Source organism: Phoca vitulina, unplaced genomic scaffold (genome assembly GCF_004348235.1).
Source record: "Phoca vitulina isolate PV1807 unplaced genomic scaffold, GSC_HSeal_1.0 scaffold20, whole genome shotgun sequence".
In the NCBI taxonomy this organism is placed as follows: Eukaryota; Metazoa; Chordata; class Mammalia; order Carnivora; family Phocidae; genus Phoca; species Phoca vitulina.
Window position 1 is genome coordinate 9,674,826 of NW_022589723.1, and position 25,300 is coordinate 9,700,125.

The 25,300-nt window shown below is 37.9% G+C and overlaps 1 protein-coding gene across 3 annotated transcripts in view; it reads right to left on the reverse strand.

Annotated features, from left to right (window-relative positions):
• The window catches only part of INO80 (INO80 complex ATPase subunit), a 132,518-nt gene that overhangs the window by 70,010 nt on the left and 37,208 nt on the right, over window positions 1-25,300 (reverse strand). For all 3 annotated transcript variants that reach the window (XM_032418101.1, XM_032418102.1, XM_032418103.1), the window contains 11 exons: window positions 17,909-17,962; window positions 16,687-16,890; window positions 14,668-14,863; window positions 13,553-13,620; window positions 12,299-12,508; window positions 11,750-11,830; window positions 10,835-10,930; window positions 3,242-3,301; window positions 2,667-2,809; window positions 1,439-1,523; window positions 346-463 (listed from right to left, as the gene is read on the reverse strand). In XM_032418101.1, coding sequence (XP_032273992.1) covers window positions 346-463; window positions 1,439-1,523; window positions 2,667-2,809; window positions 3,242-3,301; window positions 10,835-10,930; window positions 11,750-11,830; window positions 12,299-12,508; window positions 13,553-13,620; window positions 14,668-14,863; window positions 16,687-16,890; window positions 17,909-17,962 — 1,315 coding nt within the window. The remainder of the gene's footprint in view (window positions 1-345; window positions 464-1,438; window positions 1,524-2,666; window positions 2,810-3,241; window positions 3,302-10,834; window positions 10,931-11,749; window positions 11,831-12,298; window positions 12,509-13,552; window positions 13,621-14,667; window positions 14,864-16,686; window positions 16,891-17,908; window positions 17,963-25,300) is intronic.

Sequence of the window (25,300 nt, forward strand, 5' to 3'; positions counted from 1 at the left end):
AAAAACCTTACCTCATTCCATAAGGAATATAATTCTGATAGGAATTTTTCAGAATCTACATGGAAAATGAGGATTCTATAAGCCAAAATGTGGTACTTTTTGAACTCTGCCTGTTCTACCTTGATTAAATAGGCAACAGTACAGCAGTATCACCTGTATGAGTTCTTTTGGCTCTTTTAAACATGAACAAAGCATATAATTACTTTATAAGAGAAAAAACTCCCCCCCTCCCCATAGATCCTTCTATGAATACTGGAAGAAAAATTCTTTACATAGAAGAAAATATTCAATTATGTAGTTGCCTACACTGATAGGTAGAAAGAAAGAGTTCATAAAAGCACTCACTCTCATCAATGGCAGATTTGTTTTCAGCGTGGCTCTCAATGTCCTTGGAAAACCATTCATTAAATTCCTCATGTGAATCAAATAATGTTGGCATAATGAAATGTAGCAGAGCCCAGAGCTGGAATCAGAAGAAATGTGAAATAATTGTAGGAAAACAAAATGACAGTGTGTGAGGATATGATGAGGGTTTGGAGAGTGAAAGTTGCAGGTGTGTGTGTCTGCGTCTAGGAACAGCTGTAAGTGTGGGCAAGAGGGTGAAAAAGAATGAGTGTGTAAGCACATGCCTCATCAACCAACCCTCATTTTCTAAGATGTTAGAGCAAAATGAGATTATTTTTCAATTAATTTCAAACTGAAAGTACAAGTCCTGCTCATATTTTGCAATGGGATAGTTTTAAAGATCTTATATATTTAAAAAATCCACTTTACAACCAACACAATCTGAAGTAGCATAACTTGCTAATAATAACTCTTAATTGGGGGTCAGGAAATTATGGCCTACGATGCCAAGGCTGGTCTGCCAGCTACTTTTATAAATAAAGTTTTAGTGGGATATAGCTACACCTATTCCTTTATGTATCGTCTATGGCTGCTTTCACATTAGAATGGCAAGGTTGAGCAGCTGCAATAGCAACTATATGGCCTGTAAAGTCTAAAATATTTACTATCTAAAAAAAAAAAATTACTATCTGGCTCTTTATATAAAGTTTTCTGACCCCTGTTCTAGATGATCAATTATCTTTTCTAAATAAGGAATTTTAGCTCCTCTCAGTGCCAAAGATTATTACCTTTTCATTCTATCATAAAAACATCCCTGCATTAGATGGGTAGCATTTCTAATGCGGTCACTATTTATTCCATAAATACAAAGGAATACATTAATTTATCTGCCTATGCCAGAGAATAAGAAAATAGGAATGATGCCCAAAAAACCCATTTAGGGCAAGCTATGGTCAAATTCTTCCTTTTATGTGGGGATTATAATTTGTACAGAGCAGTAATGTTCCAGGTGGGCATGGGAAAGAGTTCTATTCTGTGCTAGAACCATTCTGTTTAATGCAGACATAAAACCGAAGCCTTTACTAATGCCTACCTCCGCCATGGTGTTCTGAATTGGGGTCCCAGTTAGCAAAAGCCGATTCCGACACTGGAACTGCAAGAGAATCTTCCAACGAACACTGTTCAGTAAAATGAATTACAAATTCCAAGTTAGCAGTAAATATTTCTTCACCCTACTAAGACCCTGTATTTCTAAAAACGCTTTCCAAAAAAATTCCAAACACCCAGAATCAAGTACTCCACCATGTACACATTGAAAAATATTATTCAACAAAGCCGAGGACAGAAAATGACTCCTGTATACTAAAAACATGGTATTAGGATTTAGAAAAAACAGCCCTCAAATGGGTAGAGTAGGATCCTTTCTGGCTTAACAAAGTGCTCTATTACCTTTGGTCAGTTTTGTTGACACAAGCTTTTTAATTAAAAGGTATTTATCTGTAGTAGAAAGCTTTATAATTCTTAATCTCTGTGCTTCTAGTGTGAGTTTAGAGAGATCAATGGAGAAAGGGGATAGGTGTGAGAAGAAAATGCAAAATCAGTATATTGCTCCCAGCAGTAAGCATGTCCTACTTCAAAAAAGTACAATATGAAGTAATGTCCGTCAGAGGACAGAATGTACCATCCATCTTGTCAGTTAAAATGGAACTCTAAGAAAGTCTTATGGGCTCACCAAGAGTTAATAAAAATGCATTCAATGCAACATTTAATACCACTGAGTAACCCTTTAACGTCAAGCAATGACTTACTATTCAGTTTGTTACTTTGAAGGTAATATAATATTTTAAACATGTAACTTCCAATAAAAAGATCTTGGGGCTCTAATAACCAATCAGGGACTAGGACAACCTGATAAAACAGACAGAACCTACAATGTATATAATGTAATATTTTACTTCCTACTAAGACCTCCTGTTTAAAATAATCCCTGAATCAAAGGGCAGACAAGCCTTCTCCCACAAAAATGTTCCTTGAAGAACAAAAATCTACTAAGATGCAATAAATATTGAGTAGAGAAACAGAAGTTAAGAAAATTCCTTGTATTCTAAACATTAATACTTGTATTCCATATAAAATGCAAAAGGGAATTTTTGCCTTCTGGTCAGATACATGGCATATGCAGAGACCATATCATGCCATGTTTGGAAACCTCTCTGATCTTTATTCATCTGTGTGTATACATATATCATAAGTCTATATCCTATATCTATATATCTATACAGTCTTAGTCTACAAAGTTTGGTGTCTATTAATCATGTTACCTGGAACTACTCTTGAGTGCCTGAGCCTCATCCAATACCATGTACTGCCACTTGACACGCTGGAAATACTTTACATCCTGCACCACTAGCTGGTAGCTGGTGATAACCACATGGAAGGGGGCATCCTGAGTGTAGAGGGTCTTCTGTAAATATAAGAAGGGAAGAATGGAAATAGATACCTAATAATTCATAAGATAATGAGGAATGGATTTTATTTTCTAAAGCTAAGAAGTTTAACATAGTCCTACTAAAGATGTGCTTCTCCCACGTCGTAGATGTGCAGTGAATTAAACCATAACTGTTTTTAAAGTACTCACCTTAATTACAGATCATGTTAAATATCAGTCTTCAGCTTATTTAAGAGTTCTTACTTAATCCTGGACTTTTAAGTCCAACTGATGGTCTATAATGGGAAAAGTGTTATAGAAGAAAAAAAGTGCACTTGCCTAGTGTCTAGAAATATATGTAAGATTTTATACACCAGAAGTTACTCAAATAAAATGGAGAAATGATTGCATATGTATGTGTGTGTATATACACAGGCGTATGTGTATATGCAATAAACTGAAAGTTACCTGACTCCAGAACCTTCTGATAACTTTTCTATCATGAGGATTTCCCCAATATGGTAGCACCTGGAAAAAGGACCATCATACAGATTATTTCCCACTTGTAATCTTAAAAGTATCATCACAAATGTTATTCAGAATGATTTTAAAAGAACCTAAAGAATGAATATAGGAATTCTTCTGTCACTGCCACTAGTATTCTTCCTGCTGACTGAATTAAAACACACATAGAGGGGCGCCTGGGTGGCTTAGTCATTAAGCATCTGCCTTCAGCTCAAGTCATGACCCCAGGGTCCTGGGATCGAGCCCCGCATCGGGCTCCCTGCTCCGCGGAAAGCCTGCTTCTCCCTCTCCCACTACCCCTGCTTGTGTTCCCTCTCTCACTGTGTCTCTCTCTGTCAAATAAATAAATCAAATCATTAAAAACACACACACACACACACACACACAGAAAACATTTATGAGAAGGCATCAGAAAGCTACCGTGGCAGAAGAGAATTAGAGAGTCAAGATCCAGAAAAGAAAGTCCGTCCAGAAAGTAAAGCCTGACACCTGGTATGTGTCTTTCCTAAAGGTGTTGATCTTTCCCAAAAGTTCTAGCTGAAAAACTAAGAAATTGAGCAGAGTATTTTTTTTTAAAGATTTTATTTATTTATTTGACAGAAACACAGTGAGAGAGGGAACACAAGCAGGGCAAGTGGGAGAAGGAGAAGCAGGCTTCCCACCGTGCAGGGAGCCCAATGTGGGGCTCGATCCCAGGACCCTGGGATCATGACCTGAGCCCAAGGCAGACGCTTAACGACTGCACCACCCAGGTGTTCACCACCCCCCCCCCCCCCCCACCCCGCTTTTTTTTAAGAGATGCAGGGCCTACAGAACAAAAACTGGAGTTCAAGGCAAAGGATTATGATAACCACCCACTGGGAATCACAGGATACATGCCCATAGGCAATAAAGGTCAACTACACATAGGTGCCCCTTAACAAGTTCTGAATCCCAGCTTTGAATCATCTCAATTCCTGACAAGATTAAGGTGGGGACTTTGGATTATTAGTGCACCCCCCAAACCCGCCCCACCAAATTACTACAGGCCAAAAACAAAACAAAACAAACACCACCAACCCAGAACACATATAAATCCTCTCTGGAAGAAGAAGAAAACAGAGCCCACAATTATCTCTAGAATTTTTCCTATATAATGTCTGGTATACAATAAAAACACAAATAAACAAAACCAACAAAAAACCCTCAGACATATGGAAAGACTAGACCCCATGACTGAAAACTAACAGGAAAAACAGATATAGGAAATAAATCCAGAGGAGACTCAGATGATAAAAATATCAGAAACAGACTTTTTTTTTTTTAATTTTTTTTAAAGATTTTATTTATTTATTTGACAGAGAGAGACAGCGAGAGAGGGAACACAAGCAGGGGGAGTGGGAAAGGGAGAAGCAGGCCTCCCACCGAGCAGGGAGCCCAATGTGGGGCTTGATCCCAGAACCCTGGGATCATGACCTGAGCTGAAGGCAGACGCTTAACCGACTGAGCCACCCAGGCGCCCCCAGAAACAGACGTTTTAAGAAGATGCTAATTTGTTCCTGAAATTAAAAGATAAGCTTGGGAATTTCAGTGGTGTACCAGAAACTATAAAGTACCAAAGGGAGTTCTTTAGAACTGAAAATACAAAAACTAAAACTGAGAATTCAATCATGGGTTTAATGACAGATTAGATGCAGCTTAGAGAAAAGCAGTGAAACATGGCATCTGGGTGGCTCAGTCGTTAACAGTCTGCTTTAGCTCAGGTCATGATCTTAGGGTTCTGGGATCAAGCCCCACATGAGGCTCCCTGCTCAGCAGGAGGCCTGCTTCTCCCTCTCTCTCTCCCCCTGCTGTGTTTCCTCTCTTGCTATCTCTCTCTGCGTTAAATAAAAATTTTAAAATCTTAAAAAAAAAAAGAAAAATTCAAAAGAAATAGTGAAACAGATGATAGGTCAAAAGGAAATATTTAGACTAAAGCATGGTGAAACAAAAGAATGTAAAATTCAGCACTTTTTCTGTGCATCTCTAGGTGTAATTTTCTTTCAAAGTGCTTCCTGGATCTGTAGCTTGATGTTTTTTGTTGTTTTGAAAAATCTCACTCACAGTGAAGTATAAATATACAGGAAGAAATGAAGAGCAATGAAAACAGTGAATAGGTAATATTAATGTATGTAAATAAATTTAAAATGTATAGATAATAATAACGCTCTGTGGGGCTTAGAAGAGAAAATATATACAAAAACAACAGCAAGTCTCACTCTCTCAAATAAATAAATAAAATCTTTAAAACAACAACAGCAGCAGCATGTAAGTCTTCAGAAGACGAATGTAGTTAAAGTATACCGGCACCTGGGTGGCTCAACTAGTTAAGAGTCCAACTCTGATTTGGGCTCAAGTCATGATCTCAGGCCTGTGGAGCCTGCTTAGGATTCTCTCTCTCCCTCTTCCTCTGCCTCCACCCCATCCCGCTCACGGGCTCTCTCTACACTCTAAGAAAAAAAAAAAGTATACCAAAGCCTTTGTATGAAAGCAGTAACAGTATTAATTTATATTACACTTTTTAAAAAGTCAAGGATGCATGTTCCTTGACTCTTGGGTATTCTCCTGGGTATCTACTAAAGAATAAAATGAATATATAATTAGCAAGCTAAGAAGGAATGAAAAAGAGTAGTAAAATCCAATCAATCCACAGGACACAAGGAAGGACAAAAAGGAAAGTTACAGAAGTAGAAGGAAAGAAGTAGAAAACAAACAGCAAGGCAGATTTAAAATCCATGTTATCAATAACTACATTAAAAATCAGCATAATTATGGGGCGCCTGGGTGGCTCAGATGGTTGAGCGTCTGCCTTTGGCTCAGGTCATGATCCCAGCGTCCTGGGATCCGAGCCCCCCACGAGGCTCCCTGCTCATCGGGGAGCCTGCTTCTACCTCTCCCTCTGCCTGCCTGCCTGCCTGCCTACTTGTGATCTCTCTCGGTCAAATAAATAAAGTCTTTAAAAAATAAAAATAAATAGAATTACAAACAAAGGCAAGAAAAAACCTTAAATGTAAACAGAATGGTTAAACGTAAAAGAAAAAGACACCACATAAAAACCAGAAGAAAGCTAGTCTATTTAATGCCAGAGAAAACAGGCATTAGGCAAAAAGTCTTAATGAGAGGAATTTCATAATAAAAGGTTTATCAGGAAGGTAAAAATAATTGTAAATTTGTATACAACTCACAGCCTCAAAATATAAAGCAAAATGGACAGAAGAAAACAGAAATGGATAAATCCTTAATTGTGGTAATTTTTAAAAATTTTTATTTATTTACTTGAGAGAGAGACAGAGAGTGCACAAGCAGGGGGAGGGGCAGAGGCAGGGGCAGAGGGACAAGCAGATTGAGATCATGACCCCAGCCAAAGCCAGATGCTTAACGGAATGAGCCACCCAGGCACCCCTGTGGTAAATTTTAACATACTTCTTTCAATTAGTATTTGGACAGGCAGACAAAAAAATCAGTAAAGATACAGAGGAGCTGAAATACACCTGACCTAATCAACATATATACAACGCTGCACTCAACAACTGCATAATACCTAATATCTGCAAAGAGATACAAGACATTTATATGGTGGACCATAAAAGAAAAGTTCAAAAAATTTCAAAGGATTAAAATCATAAAAAGCCTGTTTTCCTATCACAGTAGATTTAAGCTGTAAATTAGTAACAAGATACCTAGAAAATCATCCTCTGGAAATTAAGAACTACACTAATTTATTTAAGTAGGCCCCACACCAATGTGGGGCTTGAACTCACAACGTAGAGATCAAGAGTCACACAGTCTACCGACTGAGCCAGCCAGGCGCCTCAAGAACCACTCTTTTTTTTTTTATTAAAGATTTTATTTATTCACTTGACAGAGAGTGCGGGTGCGCACAAGCAAGGGGAGGGGCAGGCAGACAGAAAAGCAGGCTCCCCACTGAGCAGGCGCCCCCAAGAACCACTCTTAAATAAGCCATGAATCAAATAGAAACTTGAAATAGAAGCTAGAAATTATTTTGAATTAAAGAATAATGCAAATGTGGCACATCAAACCTTTGGATGGCTATAGTCATGCGTAGAAAGCAATTAATACCCTTAAATACACTTACTGGAAAAAGCTGAAAATCAACAATCTAAGTTCCATCCTGAGATGTTAGAAAAAGAAAAAGTGCACAAAAAGTAGATAATAATAACAAAAGACAGAGCACAAATGAATGAAATAGAAAACACATAAAATAGCCAATTTCAGGAATGAAAATGGAGCATTAACTATAGAAAAAATATAAACCATATTTCTTGGGAAAAAAGAGGAAGTCAGAGACATTGGTCATACTAGAATCATAAAACAAATGTTACTCAGATACCTGCCAAATAAAATGAACTTTCAGATGTTATCATCATAGATCTAAATATCTTTTGAATGCACACTATCAATCTAAGCAGAGTCTACATTTAACTATGTTCTGCAGGGAAGTGAACACATTTCTGACAATCTAAAGGAGTAACGGCAATAGGAACAATAAATCAATAGAGCAGAGGTCATCAAACCTTTTCTGTAAACAGGCAAATGATAAATATTTTCAGCTTTGCAGGCAATATGATCTCTGTCACAACTACTCAACTCAGCTGTTGTAGTGAGAATGCAACCATAAATAACACTTAAACAGAAGAGTGTGGTTGTCTTTCAACATATATGCATTTAAATTTCATATACCATTTGTTGTATTACTTTTTAAATCAACAGTTTAAAAACATGAAAACTATTTTTAGTTTGCAAGCTGTACAAAAAAACAGGTGGCAGATTCCTCAATGAGTTAAATACAGAATGACTTAGCAATTCTACTCCGAAGTATATACGAAAAGAATGGAAATGAAAACAGGACGGGTGTTCAAATGATAACCTGTACATGAATGTTCGTAACAGTACTATTAACAATAGCCAAAAGGTGGAAACAACCCAAATACCGTTGAGAGATAAATGGATACACAAAATATAGCGTGTCCAGATAATTAAATATTATTCAGTCATAAAAAGGAATGACATGCTGACATGCTGAAACATGAAAATATTATGCTATGTGAAAAGTCATACATAAAAGGCCGCCTATTATATGATTCCAGTTAGATGAAATACCCAGAATAAGCGAATCCAGAGAAGTAGACTTGTGGTAGCCAGGGGCTGGAGGGAAAGGGATTGAGTAAGAAGCGACTGCTTAATGGGGAAGAGGTTTCTGTTTGGGATGATGAAAAAATTCTGCAACCAGACAGCATCAATCATTGCACCACACTGGAAATGTACTTAATACTAGTAAATTATACACTTTAAATGTGACATTTTAGACACTTTTTGTATGTGTGTGGGTTTTTTTATTTTTATTTTTTTAAAGTAATCTCTACACCCAATGTGGGGCTTGAACTCAGGACCCTGAAATCTAGTTGGATGCTCTACTGACTGAGCCAGCCAGGTGCTTTCCCTATGTACGTGTATTTTATTACAATTTAAACAAAACAGGACAAATGAACATGGCAACTGGAATATGCCCACAGGCCATTTTTACTGACCCCCTAGAATAACAAAAATAAACTCAACATGCAAATGAGCACTCAGTTCCAGGCACGGGCACAAAATCAAAGGAGAGGTATCAATGACATAAACAGTACTACATTGCCATCTAATGGTCAGTAAAGTTAATACTGAAAACTCAAGTGGCTCGGTGGAAAATTTTAAGACTTAATTTTTCAACTTCCTAATTGCTCAACATGTACTGGAAACGAAAGCAAAAATGAATGAATGAATGAATGAATGCAGAAAAAATATGGCAGCTCCATATTCCAATTGGCAAAGAATTCTAGAGAAAATATTCAACAAATTGCCTTAGAATCTCATCTTAGAAATTTAAAAATGAGTCCGTAAAGTTAAAAGCTATACACTTAATGTGCCTTGTAAACCATTTCTAAATCTACAATTCAGCCACATGGTGGGGCCACAGCCACAAAGGTATCCCAAAATGGAATATCTCAGATGTGTCCTTATTCCTTACAAAACATAAGCAAGAAAACATCTTGACTCCCACCTCCACCCTATCCTGTGTCCTTTAAACTGCATGGAACCCATGTATTATGGAGACCCCAAATCAGGAAGACCATAACAATAACTCGATATAGAATCTCCATAAAATCCTCCTCACCATGCAACTTCAACATCATTATATTACCTTAGGGACAGAACACATATTTAACTGATTTCACCATTTTTACTTGCAATATAATAAACCCTACCCATTCTTTTTTACATCCCAATAACTTTCCACAATTAAACCCTATTTAATAAATCTTATCCACATCTTACCCAACCTAGTGCAACATACTTCCCTGTCCTCAATCTCACTTCTTTTCCTCTGTATTAGTTAAAATCAACTTTCTTATTATCTACCTTAGACATAATCTGGACTAGGACTAAAGATCTGACTTTAGAGTATCAAGAAAATGAATTATTTATGAATATGGGGGGGACAACAATGTCATAAATTACGTGATATGTGCCGTGATGATACGATTTGCCAAAATCTCTGGTAAGCCAATAACGTAGATATTTTCTACTATGGCAGTTTGACCAAGAGTATCAATCCATGTGGCTAATGCAGCAAATCATTCAAATTGGACTTTGGCTTTCTCACTTATGAAACATAAGCATGTAATATGCTCTCTTATTGCTCCCATCAGTAACTTTTTCTATTTTTTTTTTAAGATTTTATGTATTTATTTGAGAGAAAGAGAGAGAGAGAGAGAACACAAACAGGGGGAGTAGCAGAGGGAATAGCAGAGGGAGAGGGAGAAGAAGGCTCCCTGCTAAGCAGGGAGCCTGACATGGGGCTCAATCCCAAGACCCCAGGATCATGACCTGAGCCGAAAGCAGATGCTTAACCTAAATTGAGCCATCCAGGCACCCAGTAACTTTTTTTTTTTTTTTTAAAGGTTTTGTTTATTTATTTGTCAGAGAGAGCACAAGCAGGGGGAGCAGCAGGCAGAGGGAGAAGCAGGCTCCCTGCTGAGCAAGGAGCCCAATGTGGGACTCGATCCCAGGACCCTGGGATCATGACCTGAGCCGAAGGCAGAGCTTAACTGACTGAGCCACCCAGGCCTCCCCCCAGTAACTTTTTTTTAAAAGATAAATATTTATTTTAGCGAGAGACCATGAACGTGGACGAGAGAGAGAGAGAGAAAGCGTGTGCACGTGCAGAGGGAGGGGTGAAGGGAGAGGGAGAATCTCAAGCACACTCCTCGCTGAGCATGGAGCCCAGGACCCTGAGATTATGACCCAAGCCAAAATCAAGAGCTGGACGCCTAACTGACTGAGCCACCCAAGCACCCCACCCATCAGTAACTTTTAAAGGGAATGTATTTCAAGTATCTTGGGAAAAATGCAAGAAATTCAAAACTCTTAGAGCAACTGAATAAGGCAGGTGGCAAAAGAAAAATCAGGAAGTTTATTTTAAAGAGCAACAGAAATTTTTGTTGGATTGATTTTTACCTTAAATTTAGGAACAAATCTAGTAAATTCCTGGTGCCAATTGTTAAGTGTAGAAGCAGGTGAAATTATTAAGAAAGGTCCCCAGATGTTCTCTCTCTGAAAGACAAAAACTGGGTCAGCTAACTGAAGGAAAACTGAAGATATCTAGGTCAAAATTATAATCAATGATGAGCGCAGTTTAAGAATAAATAATACATTATAATAAAAGAGAAATGATGCCTAGCTCCCACATCTCCATACTCAGTAATAATATCCTATGTTAATAATAACACAGGCAAGGAATTTGCTCAGAAAAACCTTGAGACAAAATACCAAGCAATTACTCCCACCCCAACCACCTATAGGTCCTAATTTCTATCATTCACAAAGCACTTACAATATCCTGACTTTAAGTATTGCTTTCCCTTATACAAGATGATCATAATGATTTTGGAGCTTTTGCTTTTTTCAAAATGCTTCTACATATATTTTCTCATTTAATTCTCACAGAATTCCTACAAAGTAGATATTATCCCCACTCTGCAGAAGTAGAAACTAACCCTCAGAGAATTAAAGTGAAGTCAGAGCAAAAGAGATCAGATGAATTGCCCAAGTTTACATTGTTTATAGTCAACATAGAGTTCAGATTTGAACCTGGGTCTTCTGGTCTAACTAACTACAATGTCTTTGCCACTGTATGAATGGCTCTGGACAGGGGGCAGGGGGCAATATGTCAAACCACACATTCTCAGTAACTATTCTAGTCTCGCAAACCAAAATGCTTCATCACACTGTGTCACGCTGTAATGATCTTGAAGGCAAGGAGTTAAGTCCTACTGTCCTCATATGCTCCAAAGCCCAGCATAGTGCTAGATAATGGCTGATGCTCACCCCAGAATCTAGAGTGCGAAACATAGAAAGACTGCATCTACCCACCTCAGCCAAATGGGCCAGGAGGGCAATACTCTGCACTGTTTTACCAAGGCCCATTTCATCTGCAAGAATGCCATTAATGCCCTGGAAAAAAAAAAATACACATAGTCAATAACCTCTCGCATTCCATCACACAGGATTCAACCTACTGTCCCAAAGAACTAACCAAACTGTCAAAACTTATTTAAACAAAAGTGACTAGAAATACCATTTCAGCACTATTACCCACTGCTGCAATGATTCCTTTTGCCAACTCCATAGCTACAACTATGAATCATGGTATCTGAGGCTAGTTTCTCAGCAAATTTAATCCAGGCAAAAAACCAATCATGTTTACCAAGACCACCCTATGTACGTGATACAAATATTCTCCAATAAAATTTCAGGTTAAAAATATAAAAACATCTTTCTGACTCTTGTCAGAGGATAAAGCATTTCAAAGGGATGAAATTTAAAACATTGTCTTGTGCTCATTTCACAATACACTGAACCAATGATTTTAGGAAAACACATAACGAAAGAAAGTGGGTATGGCATAGTTCTAAAATTCACCTGTTCATAGAGATTTGCCAACCAATTCATGCCTTTCAGCTGATAGCCTTTTAATTTGCCATTAAAAATTGTAGGCTGTGGAATATCTTCCCCAGCCCGGATAGATGGGTTTGCCAGGCTGTAACTCTCCCCAAACCCAGTGCCAGACTTGTTTGCTGCCCGAAGGGCAGCTGCTCGACTTTCTTTCGCATCTTCATCAAATGACCTTGTCTGGAAAATAAAAACATTAGAAGAAAAATATGAGGTAAAAAATGAAATTCAAATAAAGCTCATAATGACAGTGTATCTACTTTGTGATAACTGGAACAAAATTTCTGATAATATTATGTAATGTATTATGTATAAAGCACAATATATGAGGGGCGCCTGGGTGGCTCAGTTGGTTAAGCAGCTGCCTTGAGCTAGGTCATGATCTCAGGGTCCTGGGATTGAGCTCTGCCCTGGGCTCCCTGCTCAGCCAGGAGCCTGTTCCTCCCTCTGCACCTCCTCCTGCTCATGTTCTCTCTCTCTCTCAAATAAAAAACAAAACAAAACCCACAATATATGAAATATTACTAATATTTTAAAATTAATTTAACAATTATATTAAGAATATGCTTTTGATGAGCACACATATACATGATTATAAACCATATTACATGACTACATGCTTCATCAAGGAATGTGTTAAAAATCTGATATAAAATTTGTTTGGCTGGGGTTGGTGGGGAGAAGGTCAAGTTTATCCTGACCTGGATGTTGTTACATGGGGTTCCTATGCAGTATATTCTTTACTTACTTTACTTAATTTAATCTAACTGCAGTTTTCTTCTGATTTCATGAAATATCACTATATCAAGAATTAGCAAGTTATTACTAAGGTGAAAAAAAAGTCCTAACATAGCACTATTCTTAAGGCAATGATATAGCTCTCTTAACAAGCACCACTGTGGTCTTTTCCACTAAACAACCATGATGCATTTCACACTATATTGCCCATGATTACTCAAGACGACAAAAAAACAGGTCAACTGTCCTAGCTTCAATCAACACACTCTTAAAGCTTAGACAAGTGAATGCTCATTTTCCACCGTTTCTCGATTATGCCTACTGTTCTAAATAGAGCCACAGCCTGCACCCAACACAGTCACATATATACACATCTGCCAATGCTTTTAATTGAAAAATGAGTAAGACTACAGGAAGACCACCCAAGTGAAAGGTTGTAGGGTATTTCCGGAGCCCCTTACAGTTTCTTTTCATTTTAAGACTCACCCGAGCTTGATGAATATGATAAGCATTTTCAGCATTCTTCAGGGCCTGGGCTTTGAAATGGTTACTATCTGAAAAGGAAAACTTAGAGATTATCACACGTCATTAACTGATCTCCTTCAAAGATGCAACTCACACCAATATTGTCAATCCCTAACTCCCCCAATTTACTCATCCCTAAGCTCACAGAGAGTGAGAGAGCAGAAAGGTTCAAATTACATGACAGAGGTAAGGACCCAGAAGTGGCTATGAACGCAGAGGGTTGCCATGGTCTCCAGTAGCCGCAGCCAGCTCAGAGAAACCACCAGGAGACTATGCTCATTGCCCAATCCTGGGTTTCTTGCACAAAGCAATGACAAAGCAAAGCAAAGCAAAACAGTGGGGATTCAAAATTGTGATAGATTTCTGCTGGGTGAAACTATTCCCAAAGAAGAAATCCAGACATGTGTAAACCCCAAGATCCTTGCAAGCATACTCATTCTTTTTATTCTGAGCTCAACGGGATCTTGATCACTATTCTCTATGAAATTCCCCTCAAATTTCACCCCAATTCCTCCCTCCCTTTATGGTCACAAAAAGGCCATAACTGAGGGGCGCCTGGGTGGCTCAGGTCGTGATCTCAGAGTCCTCTGAGACTTGAGCAGGGAGTCTGTTTGTCCTTCTCTCTCTTCCTCCACCCATGCTCTCTCTCTCTCAAACAAATAAATAAAATCTCTTAAAAAAAAAAAAAATACCACAACTGAACAGTCTCTTTCTCATGCCTGCCTTGCATCACCAAGAATCTTGTTATGTGACAGATGATTTTCTCTGCTGAGACATGTTCACTGAATTCTTCTGATATAATATCCTCCATTTCTACTAACAAATCAAAACATATAAAATATTCCCAAACTTACAAGATCATATAAACACACCCTTTCCTTTTCAAATTCTTTAATAAAAGTTATTTTGTATGTTTGTTTTATTCATACTTTCCCTACTCCAGTGCAATAAATTCCCCTTCACTAATCATTACCTACCGATCAAGACAAAACTTACAAGAACTAATCACGTGTATAACCTTAGATATAAAAAAATGGAGGGTACCCACTTCCCCTACGTCTTGATTCAGGACTCACCATAATCCTCCTGTGTGATGTTAACTACCACCCCTCCACCAATGTCAATTTGTCTTTGGGTAGAACTGTCTTCCAATTTCCTTAGGATTTCTTCCTGAATTCCATCATGACCCATGTCTCGTTTGCGACTCATGAAATGGGCATACAACTCTGTTTGGGTGATTAGGAAGTTCAGTTTTCGCTGCTGCCTCTTGGCCTAAAGGAGAAGAAAGTTATTTTCACTAAATAGTCAAATCATCAATCACATCACATCAATTCTGTTGATTTGGTGATCAACAGAATTCACCAAATCTATATATAGTTTGCATATAATTCTTTTACAAATTCTTTACCTTTAGAAAGGTAGTTAATTGCTAATGCACAATTTTATTATAACCAAGTCAGTGGTACTAAAAGCAAAGAATAGCCTTTACTTATATCTTATGTAAACATGTGAAAAGATCTTCTTCATCACCGAAAGTCAAAATAAGTGACTAGGAGCTATGAATTATTCTGAAAGTCAATGTAGGAGAAGCCAATCAAAGGAAGAAAACGCTCCTAAAAACAGTGTATAGTTGATCTGTATACTGATCAAGTACACACACACACATACTTAGTCACTGCTTTGCATTAACTATTTTATAATAAAACTCATATGAGGTACAGCTGATTTATCCTTGATCCAATACCTCCCCAAATGAAAAATAAAAACATAACAAGGAAGTTAGCCAAGAAAGGAGACCAGTCCTAAAGTATGCTACATAAAACTATGCTCTCTCTTTAAGATTTTACAGTACTTGAGCCAGATTCAAATGAGAAGAAAATCTGAAACACGGTTTAACAGAAAATGGAGTTATTTTTCATAATGGATACAGGTGTTTATGCTTACTATGTTAGCAAAGCTAATGTATTATCAAGAAAACCTTTCCAAATTAAAACAAAAAAATAGTATCTCCTTTAACCTTAAAAAAGTCAACTACTACGTGTTCAAATGAACGAGGTAAATTAAAAGAACAATAAAGTTTCATCACAAATAGTTTTATTTCAAAAGATCGGAGAAAAATAAACATAACCATGAAGGAAACTCATTGGTTAACTATCAACGAAATTGAGAGAATGAATAACAAACCTAGACTATAAATCAGGCTGCTTGCAAAACTTCAGGATCTGTGACCAACTCTCAAATGCCTCTAAATTCAGTAAGTATTCCGGATAGCATCAGATGCTTCCTAACACACTAATATGTTTATCTTGCATGTGAAGATAAACGTTACCCAGGGGACTTACCCAGGGCAAAATCCATATTCAACCTCAAAGGCATGAAAAAGGACGGAAGATCAAGAGCTCAGAAACAGCCACAGCTCTGCTCTGACGGAGTACTACCCAGACCTGAAAGAAAACCTTAACCAATCCTCTGATTCCCTTCCTCCAGACCTCAACTTTCCTTCCACACATCCCAACTGGTTTGCCCATGGCAACACAATAATTTTGTTCTCCTACTCTCCTCTTGCTTCCCTGAACAATCTACTCACCTACAGCAGCTGACATCAAGCTTAGAGGAGTACTGGCTGAAAGTTAAACCAGTGAAGCAGGTGGGGAATGGGTCTCAAAACTGGACTAGTTGTCTATTGTTCCTATCTGGCCCTAAATTTGGCAGCCAGCCCTGCTCTTCCAACAAGGAAGAAACTGCAGCCAGTACCTGGAACCAAGCCAAAATAGGCTGTAAGTGGTTTTCTTTTTCTTTTGTTCATCCCTCTTCTTTTTCCTTTTTTTAGTCCTCCAGAAATATACAGAGGAATAAGGCTACAAAGAACAGAAAAACTTGGCATAGAAAAAGAGAGGTGAAGGCCAGAGAGAGGGCCTAACTGAAAGGATAAAAACAGAATCAGTTTATCGGACTAAAGTTACTATCCTCAAACTTATGTCTTAAAACCCTTTTTCAATGATTTCATTGATTAATTTGTCACTTGTGTAGTACACACCAACCTACGGATATGGCTGCAGCAATCAGGGTTTCAAAATTTTATACTACTGTCTTACCTCCCGCATTTCCTCATCCAACTTCCGCTGCTCCAAGGCCTCCTTCTCTGCACGCTTGCGATGTTCCTTCTCCACCTTCTCATACTTCTTCCAGTACAGAAGCATCTCCTTGGTGAGGCGGCGGGCACGAGGCAAGGTCTCCTTACAGTTCTTTTGGGCCTGCAAGGCGGCTCGACGCACCTCCTTCATGCACTGGTGGGCAAGCTGCAGATGACAACAACAGGCTCACAAAGGAGAAGACCCAACACCAGGGCCAGTTATCCCTGAGCTCTACACCACAGCATTCCTCAGTCTGTTCAGTGCACACAGTCTTCCTATGGCCACATCTCTTTCTCCCCCAACGTGATTAATGTCCATGCACAGTACTGTGACCCAGACCCAGACCCTGAGGTAATACATGGAATGAGAAATCTATACACATACTGCCTTAGAAGATGGGAAAAAAACGCATAATGATCTGAGATGTGCTGGGAAGTTACAAAGTATTATCACACATATTAATGGTAATAGTCATTAATGCTAGGCTCCACTCTAAGCCTAACATATATTAAACTAATTTATTCTTCACAAAACCTCTATGAAGTTGGTAGTACCAACATCCTCATTTTACAGATGAGGAAACCAAAGATGAGTGACCAGCCCAGGGAAATAGAACTAAAAACATTACCTCATCTGATCTCACAGCTTTCAAAGGAAGTTGTGCTACTTTCCTCTAAAGGAAGGTATTGATATTAACATCATCATTTCTTAAAGAGACTGAGCACAGGAAGCTTCCATGATCTGCCTAAGGAATCAGAGCACGCTATGGTCTCATCCAAAAAGGTTCAAATATCAGAAATGTAAGGAAGAGCATTTTATTTTTAAAATAAATGGCGATGAGAGACTATGGACTCTGACAAACAAACTGAGGGTTTTGGGGGGAGGGGGATGGGTTAGCCCGGTGATGGGTATTAAGGAGGGCATGTATTGAATGGAGCATTGGGTGTTACACGCAAACATGGATCATGGAACACTACATCAAAAACTAATGATGTAATGTACGGTGACTAACATAACATAATAAAATAAAATTAAAAAAATAAATAAATAAAATAAATGGAGAACATTTAGAAATTCTCTTAGGTATTACTAGATTCATTATCAACAGGTCACAAGAGACAAGAGCAGCAAATATAAATATGTTCCAGCATAACATGAAATGGGAAATACAAAACTAATTTACCTTTCGGCTATTGGTGAGAAACAGGTTACGAGCTGAAGCTTTCTGCTTGTTGGCCTAAAATATTTAAAAACAATTATTTCATTTAGGAGTCCTTTTGAAATAAGATTATGTAGACTGACAATGTCTTTTATTCAACTCCTCAAGGGTTAAAAAAAATAAAGTCATCGAAACTCACCAACTCAGAAACACACACAAAGCTACTGAAGCAGTATTAAGAAGAATAAGCTAGTCCTGTGGCTGCCTTAAATAGAGTCTTCTGCACCCTTCTGGAAAGAATTTAAGCTAGATTTAAGGCTTGAAGTGGACTAGGAAAATATAACACCATACCCAACATATACCATCCTGACTAAAACACACTGCTTTCCAGAGCCAATCTGCAAAGAAGCTGAGAAAGTAGTCACTCACACACAGAAATTGTTAGGAGAGGTAAACTAGCCTCCCAATCTGTGATTCTGTCCTCCAACCAGGACAAACCTTCTGCTACTATTAATTTCTGCCAACACTTAAGCTTCATCTTCTCAAACAAAAAATTCCAAGGCAGACCTAACACAAGATGATTCAGCAGCCAACAAACCAGTCACAAGCTGCTTATTTTGTCTTCCAATTCAGTTAAAACAAAAACCTCAATAAAGAAACCTGATTTCCCCTAATGATCCACTTGACATGGGAGAAGACACAGCATAGGCACAGCTGAGTGACTCTCTGTTAAAGAACTCAACCCCCTAAATCTGAAGAAACAGTGGGTGTGAAGTTAGACGGCCCAAACGCCATTTCTATAAAATTCCCACCTAAGACTGCTTATGGGAATTTTTAGACCTTTTATGAAAAACTTCCTTTTACTAATGCTTAAGCAGCTATTACCACTTTAAAGACAAGAATCTCAAATATTGGGGCGCCTGGGTGGCTTAGTCGTTAGGCATCTGCCTTTGGCTTGGGTCATGATCCCAGGGTCCTGGGATCGAGCCCTGCATCGGGCTCCCTGCTCGGTGGGAAGCCTCCTTCTCCCTCTCCCACTCCCCCGCTTGTGTTCCCTCTCTCGCTGTGTCTCTCTCTGTCAAATAAATAAATAAAATCTTAAAAAAAAAAAAGATCTCAAATATTTCTATTGAATTCCTGATCATCAGAAGTGCATCATTAAAAAAAAATATTTTTATTTATTTTTTAATCTCTACACCCAATGTGAAGCTTGAACGCACAATCCTGAGATTAAGAGTCATGTGCTCTACACAATGAGCCAGCCAGGTGCCCGCAAGGGCATCATTTTGAATCCTCTTCACCAGGTACAAAGAGGGTTTCCCCATAACACCTCCCATCAAGAATGTTCCTATCTAAACTTTCTCTCCAAAAATACTTACTAATTGGCATGGGGAGAAAAACAGTCATTGTACAGTAGAGAAGCACCAAACACACCAAGGGATCAAAGCTAATATCATCATACTGGGACGGATGTGTCATGTGCCTCCTAATATGTCATACCAAGAAGGATACGTCACTTCTTTGGTAATCCTGCCCGAAATGCGTAACCCAAATCTAAGAATCTCATGAACTCAAATTCAGAAACAGTGTACAAAATATCAGGTGTATACTATTCAAAAATAAAAATGTCATGAAAGAACACTGTGTCAGATTTAAAAGAGATTAAAGAGATGTGACAACTAAATGAAACATGGAGTCCTAGACTGGATCTTGGATTGAATTAAAAAAAAAAGCAAAAAAAAAAAAAAAGCCCTATAAAGGACATTATAGAGACAACTGATGAGAAATCTGAATATGGTCTGTGGACCAGATAATAATTTTTATAACTGCACTGTTGTTCTATGAGAAAATGTCCTTTTTCTTAAGAAACACACATTGAACTATTACAAAGAAGTTCAGTACAGTGTCAAACTAACCCTCAAAATGGGGAAGAAAAAAAGTATGCATTTATATAACAAAAGCAAAGGAAGCAAACAATTGCTAAATATGAATAAAAGTTACATGGCAGTTCCTTGCATTATTCTTGCCATATCATTTTAAAACTTCTTGTTTTGAACTAATTTAGACTTACAGAAAAGTTGCAAAAAATCATAGAGTTTCCTTACATCCCTCCTGCTGCTTTCCCTAGTTTTCGCATCTTATATAACTAGAATACAATTACTAAGAAAGGAAAATAACACTGGTAAAATATTAATTAAATTACAAGTCTTATTTGAATGTCAACACTTTTTCCACTAAAATTCTCTTCCTGTTCCAGCATCCTGTAACAGGATCCCCTGTATTTAGTTGCTTTTCTCCTTAGTCTCTTCCTCTATGTTACATTTCTTCAATCTTTCTCTCACGTCCTCAACACTTTTGAAAGGCACCAATCAGTTACTCTGTAGAATGTCCCAAAATTTGTGATTTTCTGTTATTTTCTCATGATTGGAATGACATTATGCATTCTGGCAAGAATACCACAGAAATGATGTGTTATTCTCTATGCATCACATCAAGTTCACAATGTCAAAATTTTATTACTAGTGACTATTTAGATCTTTTGGGTAAGGTAGATTCTGCCAATTATCATCATGAAAGTTACTATCTTTCTTTCTGTGCTAATATGTATGCTGACAAATTATTTCTCCTCTAACCTTTATCCTCTAATTTTAGTCTTCATCAATGGATCCAGTCTGCAACAATTATCACTGTGGTATTTGTGTAATGATGGTTCTCTACTTCCTTCCTTCCTTCTGCACTCATTAACTGGAATTCTATTGCAAGGGAGAGCTGTTCCTTCTACCTTAACTATTTGCTTATTTATTTAAAACAGTATGGACTCACAGGAATTTCTTTTAATCTATGTGTTAAAATTCAGTATTATCTTTTTTTTTTTTCTTTTTTAAAGTAGGCTCCATGCCCAGCAGGGGGCCAATTCAGAACTTGAACTCAAAACCCTGAGATCAAGACCTAATCTGAAATCAAGAAAGGATGCTTAACCAACTGAGCCACCCAGGCACCCCAGTATTATCATTATCAATTTTGGTGCTCAATTATTCTAACTTTGACCATGAGGAGCTCCTTTAGGCTGCTCCTGTGTTCTTCTGACAATCCCTCACACTCATCTTTCTTCAAGCACTTCCTTACTTTCTGGCACTCCAAGATGTTTAAGGCTCATCTTGTATTTTCCCTGCTAAGTTCTGGAATAAACTACTTATCCAAGGAGCTCTGGTTCCTTTTATTAAAGAATAAAAGGTGTTTAGAAATCAAGACCTGGGCACAAGATATCCTCATTGTTACCGGGTCTGTCTCCAGGCACTCTCAGCAAACAGAGCTAGAAAATAAGTATATATGCATACTAACCTATGCATATACACACAACTATATTTCTGTACATATCTATCTGTGTGTGTGTGTATATATATAAAAACATGAATTCATACTGATAGCTCTGATTCCAATCAAATTTCAAGGGCTTCACTTTAGCATTCCCAACAGTGACAAACTGGCTGTCAACTACAACAGATTTATTTATTTGTTCTAGTATGCATTTAAAGTAGTTCCAAAATTACTAACCCATTCCTTTGTAAGAAACACTATGTCAATCATAGCATTTATGTATAGTTCTTTTGGTCTTCAGCCTTACATATGCAGTCAAAATACTGATTTCCTCAGTTACTTCAATGAGTCCTTTTCTTTCCCCACTCTCTGCAACTTGATTATATTACTCATTTCTAATGCAGTTAAGCATTTTATATCCCTGTCTTTATTCCACTTTGCCCACATATCCCCTCAACCTCCTTCTTCACCCACATCCTGGTTGGTTTTAATGGGTTTATTATAGGGGTATGTGAGGAGTATATGACACATTACTAGGATTCTGAAAGGCAGTCCTATATATAAAAAGATGTACTTGAAGACTGCCCCCTCATCCCTGCTAACCTGTCCATTCCCCTCTTTCTACATTTTCCCCACTTGCCCCCTATAAGAAATCAACACTTTGATATCTGGTTTATCCTTCCTGAATTTCTTTTGCATGAATGAGGATTTATTTGTGTATTTTCTTGTATTCCTGTTTTGCTTATATGAAAGGTAAATACTATAGATATCTGTTTTTGTTTGCTTTTCTCACTTAACAGTACATCCTAGAAATTACTCCATATCATCTCAGAAAGGTCTTCATTATTTCTTTTTGACTACAGCATAATAATCCACTGTGTAGATCTACCAGAGTTCAAGTCCCACATATAGGCACTTAAGTTGTTTACTTTATTTTGCAATTAAAAATAATGTTGTGAGGCATCTGGCTGGCCCAGTGGAGCTTGCTACTCTTGATCTTGGGATTGTGAATTCGAGCCCCATGTTGGGTGTAGAGATTATAAATAAATAAACTTTAAAATAATAACAATAATGCTGGAATGAGTAACTTTGTTTACATGTATTTTTGTATTGCTGGAGATATAGCCTCAGGATAATTTCTAGAAGCAGAAATGCTGGTTTGAAAGGTTAAGTGCATATGGAGATGGTTAGGTATTGCCCACTTGCCCTCCAGAACAGTTCTCTCAAATCTGCATTCCTAGCAGCAATGTATGAAAATGTCCGTTTCCCCACAGCCTCAACAGAATGTGTTATCATATTTTAAAATTTTTGCCACTGTGATAAGTACAAAATGGTATCTAGGTATTATTTTAATTTATATTACTCCAATTACGAGAGACTTTGAACCTTTTAATGTTTGAGGGCCATTTTTTTTTTTTTAAGATTGCATTTATTTATTTGACACAGAGAGAGAGAGAGCACAAACGGGAGCGGCAGGCAGAGGGAGGTGAAGAAGCAGGCTTCCTGCTGAGCAAGGAGCCCAATGTGAGGCTCGATCCCAGAACCTTGGGATCATGACAAGAGCCGAAGGCAGCCACTAAACTGACTGAGCCACCCAGGCACCCCGAGGGCCATTTTTATATCTTTGTCAATTTCGATTCATGTCATTTTATTTGTCTACTGAATTTCTGGTCCTTTGTCCCTCAGTTCTTTTTCTCATTGTATATATTTATTGAGATATAATTTAAAAATTTTCTCCAGCTTTACTGAGATACAACTGTCACACAACATTGTGCAAGAGTAAGGTGTACGATGTGTTGATATGATACATTTATATATTGCAGAATGACTACCATGATGGCATTAGCTGACACCTTCATCCTGTCACATGATTGTTTTTTGTGGTGTACGTAATATAGTATTACAGTTCTGTCTTTGGATGAATTTATACATGCAGGTTACTGCCATCCGAATTACAACATGAAACATCCCCATCTCAATAAGTTTATTTAGCACCTCTTTCCACTCAATTCCACAACACGGGTACTTCTGTGTCTTTTTTCTTTCACAGAGCATGTTTTTTAAATGCATCCATGTTGTGTAGATCTCATATCTGCCTCTTGTATGGGAATCATTGCAAATCATTACAATGTGTGATCTTTTGTGCCTGGCTTCTCTCATTAAGTTCTTTGTGGAGATGAAGAACAAAAAGAATTGGCAGTGAAGCTCGTGAAAAGAATTTGAGATTCTATAGTGGGACAAAGGGAGATGTTAGGATCTTGGCAGCAGCCAAAATGGACTATTTTGTAGCCAACAGAATGGTCTGGGAGAGCCTTAAAATTGGAGCATATGCTGAGATGGAAGGAAGGTATCGGATGATCTGTATAAAGCAGGGAAGCAGGGTAGGCACCATCAGGGGATGCTGGAGGTGCATCTGTGTTTCTCTTGGAAGAGCTGGTCTTAACTTCCATCCCAGCTAATTGCTGTTCTTTGGCTTTCTTGAGTTTTGCTCTATGGTTCTTGAACCAAATCTGCAGTACTGCGAGATGGTATCTCCAGTTTTGAGGCCATTTCTTTTTGAAAGAGGAGCTAAATAAACTTACTGTGATGGGGAGCAGGGTATGGGTTCTTCCTGAACAAGAATTCCAAATCTGCCAATTGTTTCTCAGTGAACATTATTGTTTCCTTTGTGAATGCTTCTGGTGCTTTCTTTAAATCTGCATTTGCTGCTGCAGGCTCAGAAGTTCCAAGGGTAGTTGGTGATGACTAAAAGCCCTCTCTCAAAAGTTACTTTAGGAAGGTCTCCTGCGCCTGATACCCTGAGATCAAACTGTGTCCCCATGCTCTGGTCCTGTGTCAAAAGTGTCCTTCAATTTTAAGAGTTTTTAATATATTAGAGATAATAGCCCTTTGACTGTGATATACAATGTAAATAATTTTTCCCACTTCATCAGTTATCTTTTGTCATGAAAAAATTTATTTGTATTTAGTCAAATTTACTAATGTTTTCTTTCATTGCCTCTGGGTCACACATAGAAACTTTTCCTATGCAAAGGTTAAATAGGAATGTGATAGCGTTCTTCTAGTCTTTGTATGGTTTCATTTTTTACACTGAGAACCCTAATACGTTCAGAGTATATGTGTGAGAAACATCTAATTTTATCTTTTTCCAAAGGCTACCTAGTTGTTCCAGCACGACTTATTAAAAAGTGCATTAGTCTTGGGGCGTCTGGGTGGCTCAGTCGTTAAGCTTCTGCCTTCGGCTCAGGTCATGATCCCAGGGTCCTGGCATTGAGCCCCACATCGGGCTCCCTGCCCTGCAGGGAGCCTGCTTCTCCCTCTCTCACTCCCCCTGCTTGTTTTCCCTCTCTCGCTGTGTCTCTCTCTGTCAAATAAATAAATAAAATCTTTAAAAAAAATTTAAAAAAATAAAAGAAGTGCATTAGTCTACTCTACTGTTCTATTTGCCTATTCATGTGCCAGTACTACATTGTTTTAATTATAGAGATTTATAGTGTATTTTAATGTTTGATGGTGCTTTTTCAGTGTTTCTCCAGCAATTCTTACACACTGACTTTTTCCTTGAGGTTAGTATCAACTTTTTTTTTTTTTTTAAAGATTTTATTTATTTATTTGACAGAGAGAGACACAGCAAGAGAGGGAACATAAACAGGGGGAGTGGGAGAGGGAGAAGCAGGCTTCCCGCAGAGCAGGGAGCCTGATACAGGGCTCGATCCCAGGATCCTGGGATCCTCACCTAAGCCAAAGGCAGACGCTTAATGACTGAGCCACCCAGGAGCCCCTAGGATCAACTTTTCTAAAATCAGAAAATATCCTGTTCATTTTTCTATTAGGATTGCACACAATTTATAAGGCAATTAAGTAAGTAAAATGCAAACAACTGGTGAGTAATTGAGTAAAGGGTATATGGACACTCCTCACACAATTCCTGAAACTTTCAAATTTGAAATTATATCAAAATAAAATGTTATCAAAACCAAACAAATTAAAAGAGCAAAAAGAATGCTTATACAGCTTTCTCTTGCATCATTCACATTTTTTTCCAATGCCTGTGATTACTCAGTAACATCCAAATATTTATAGATTCTCCAAGAAACA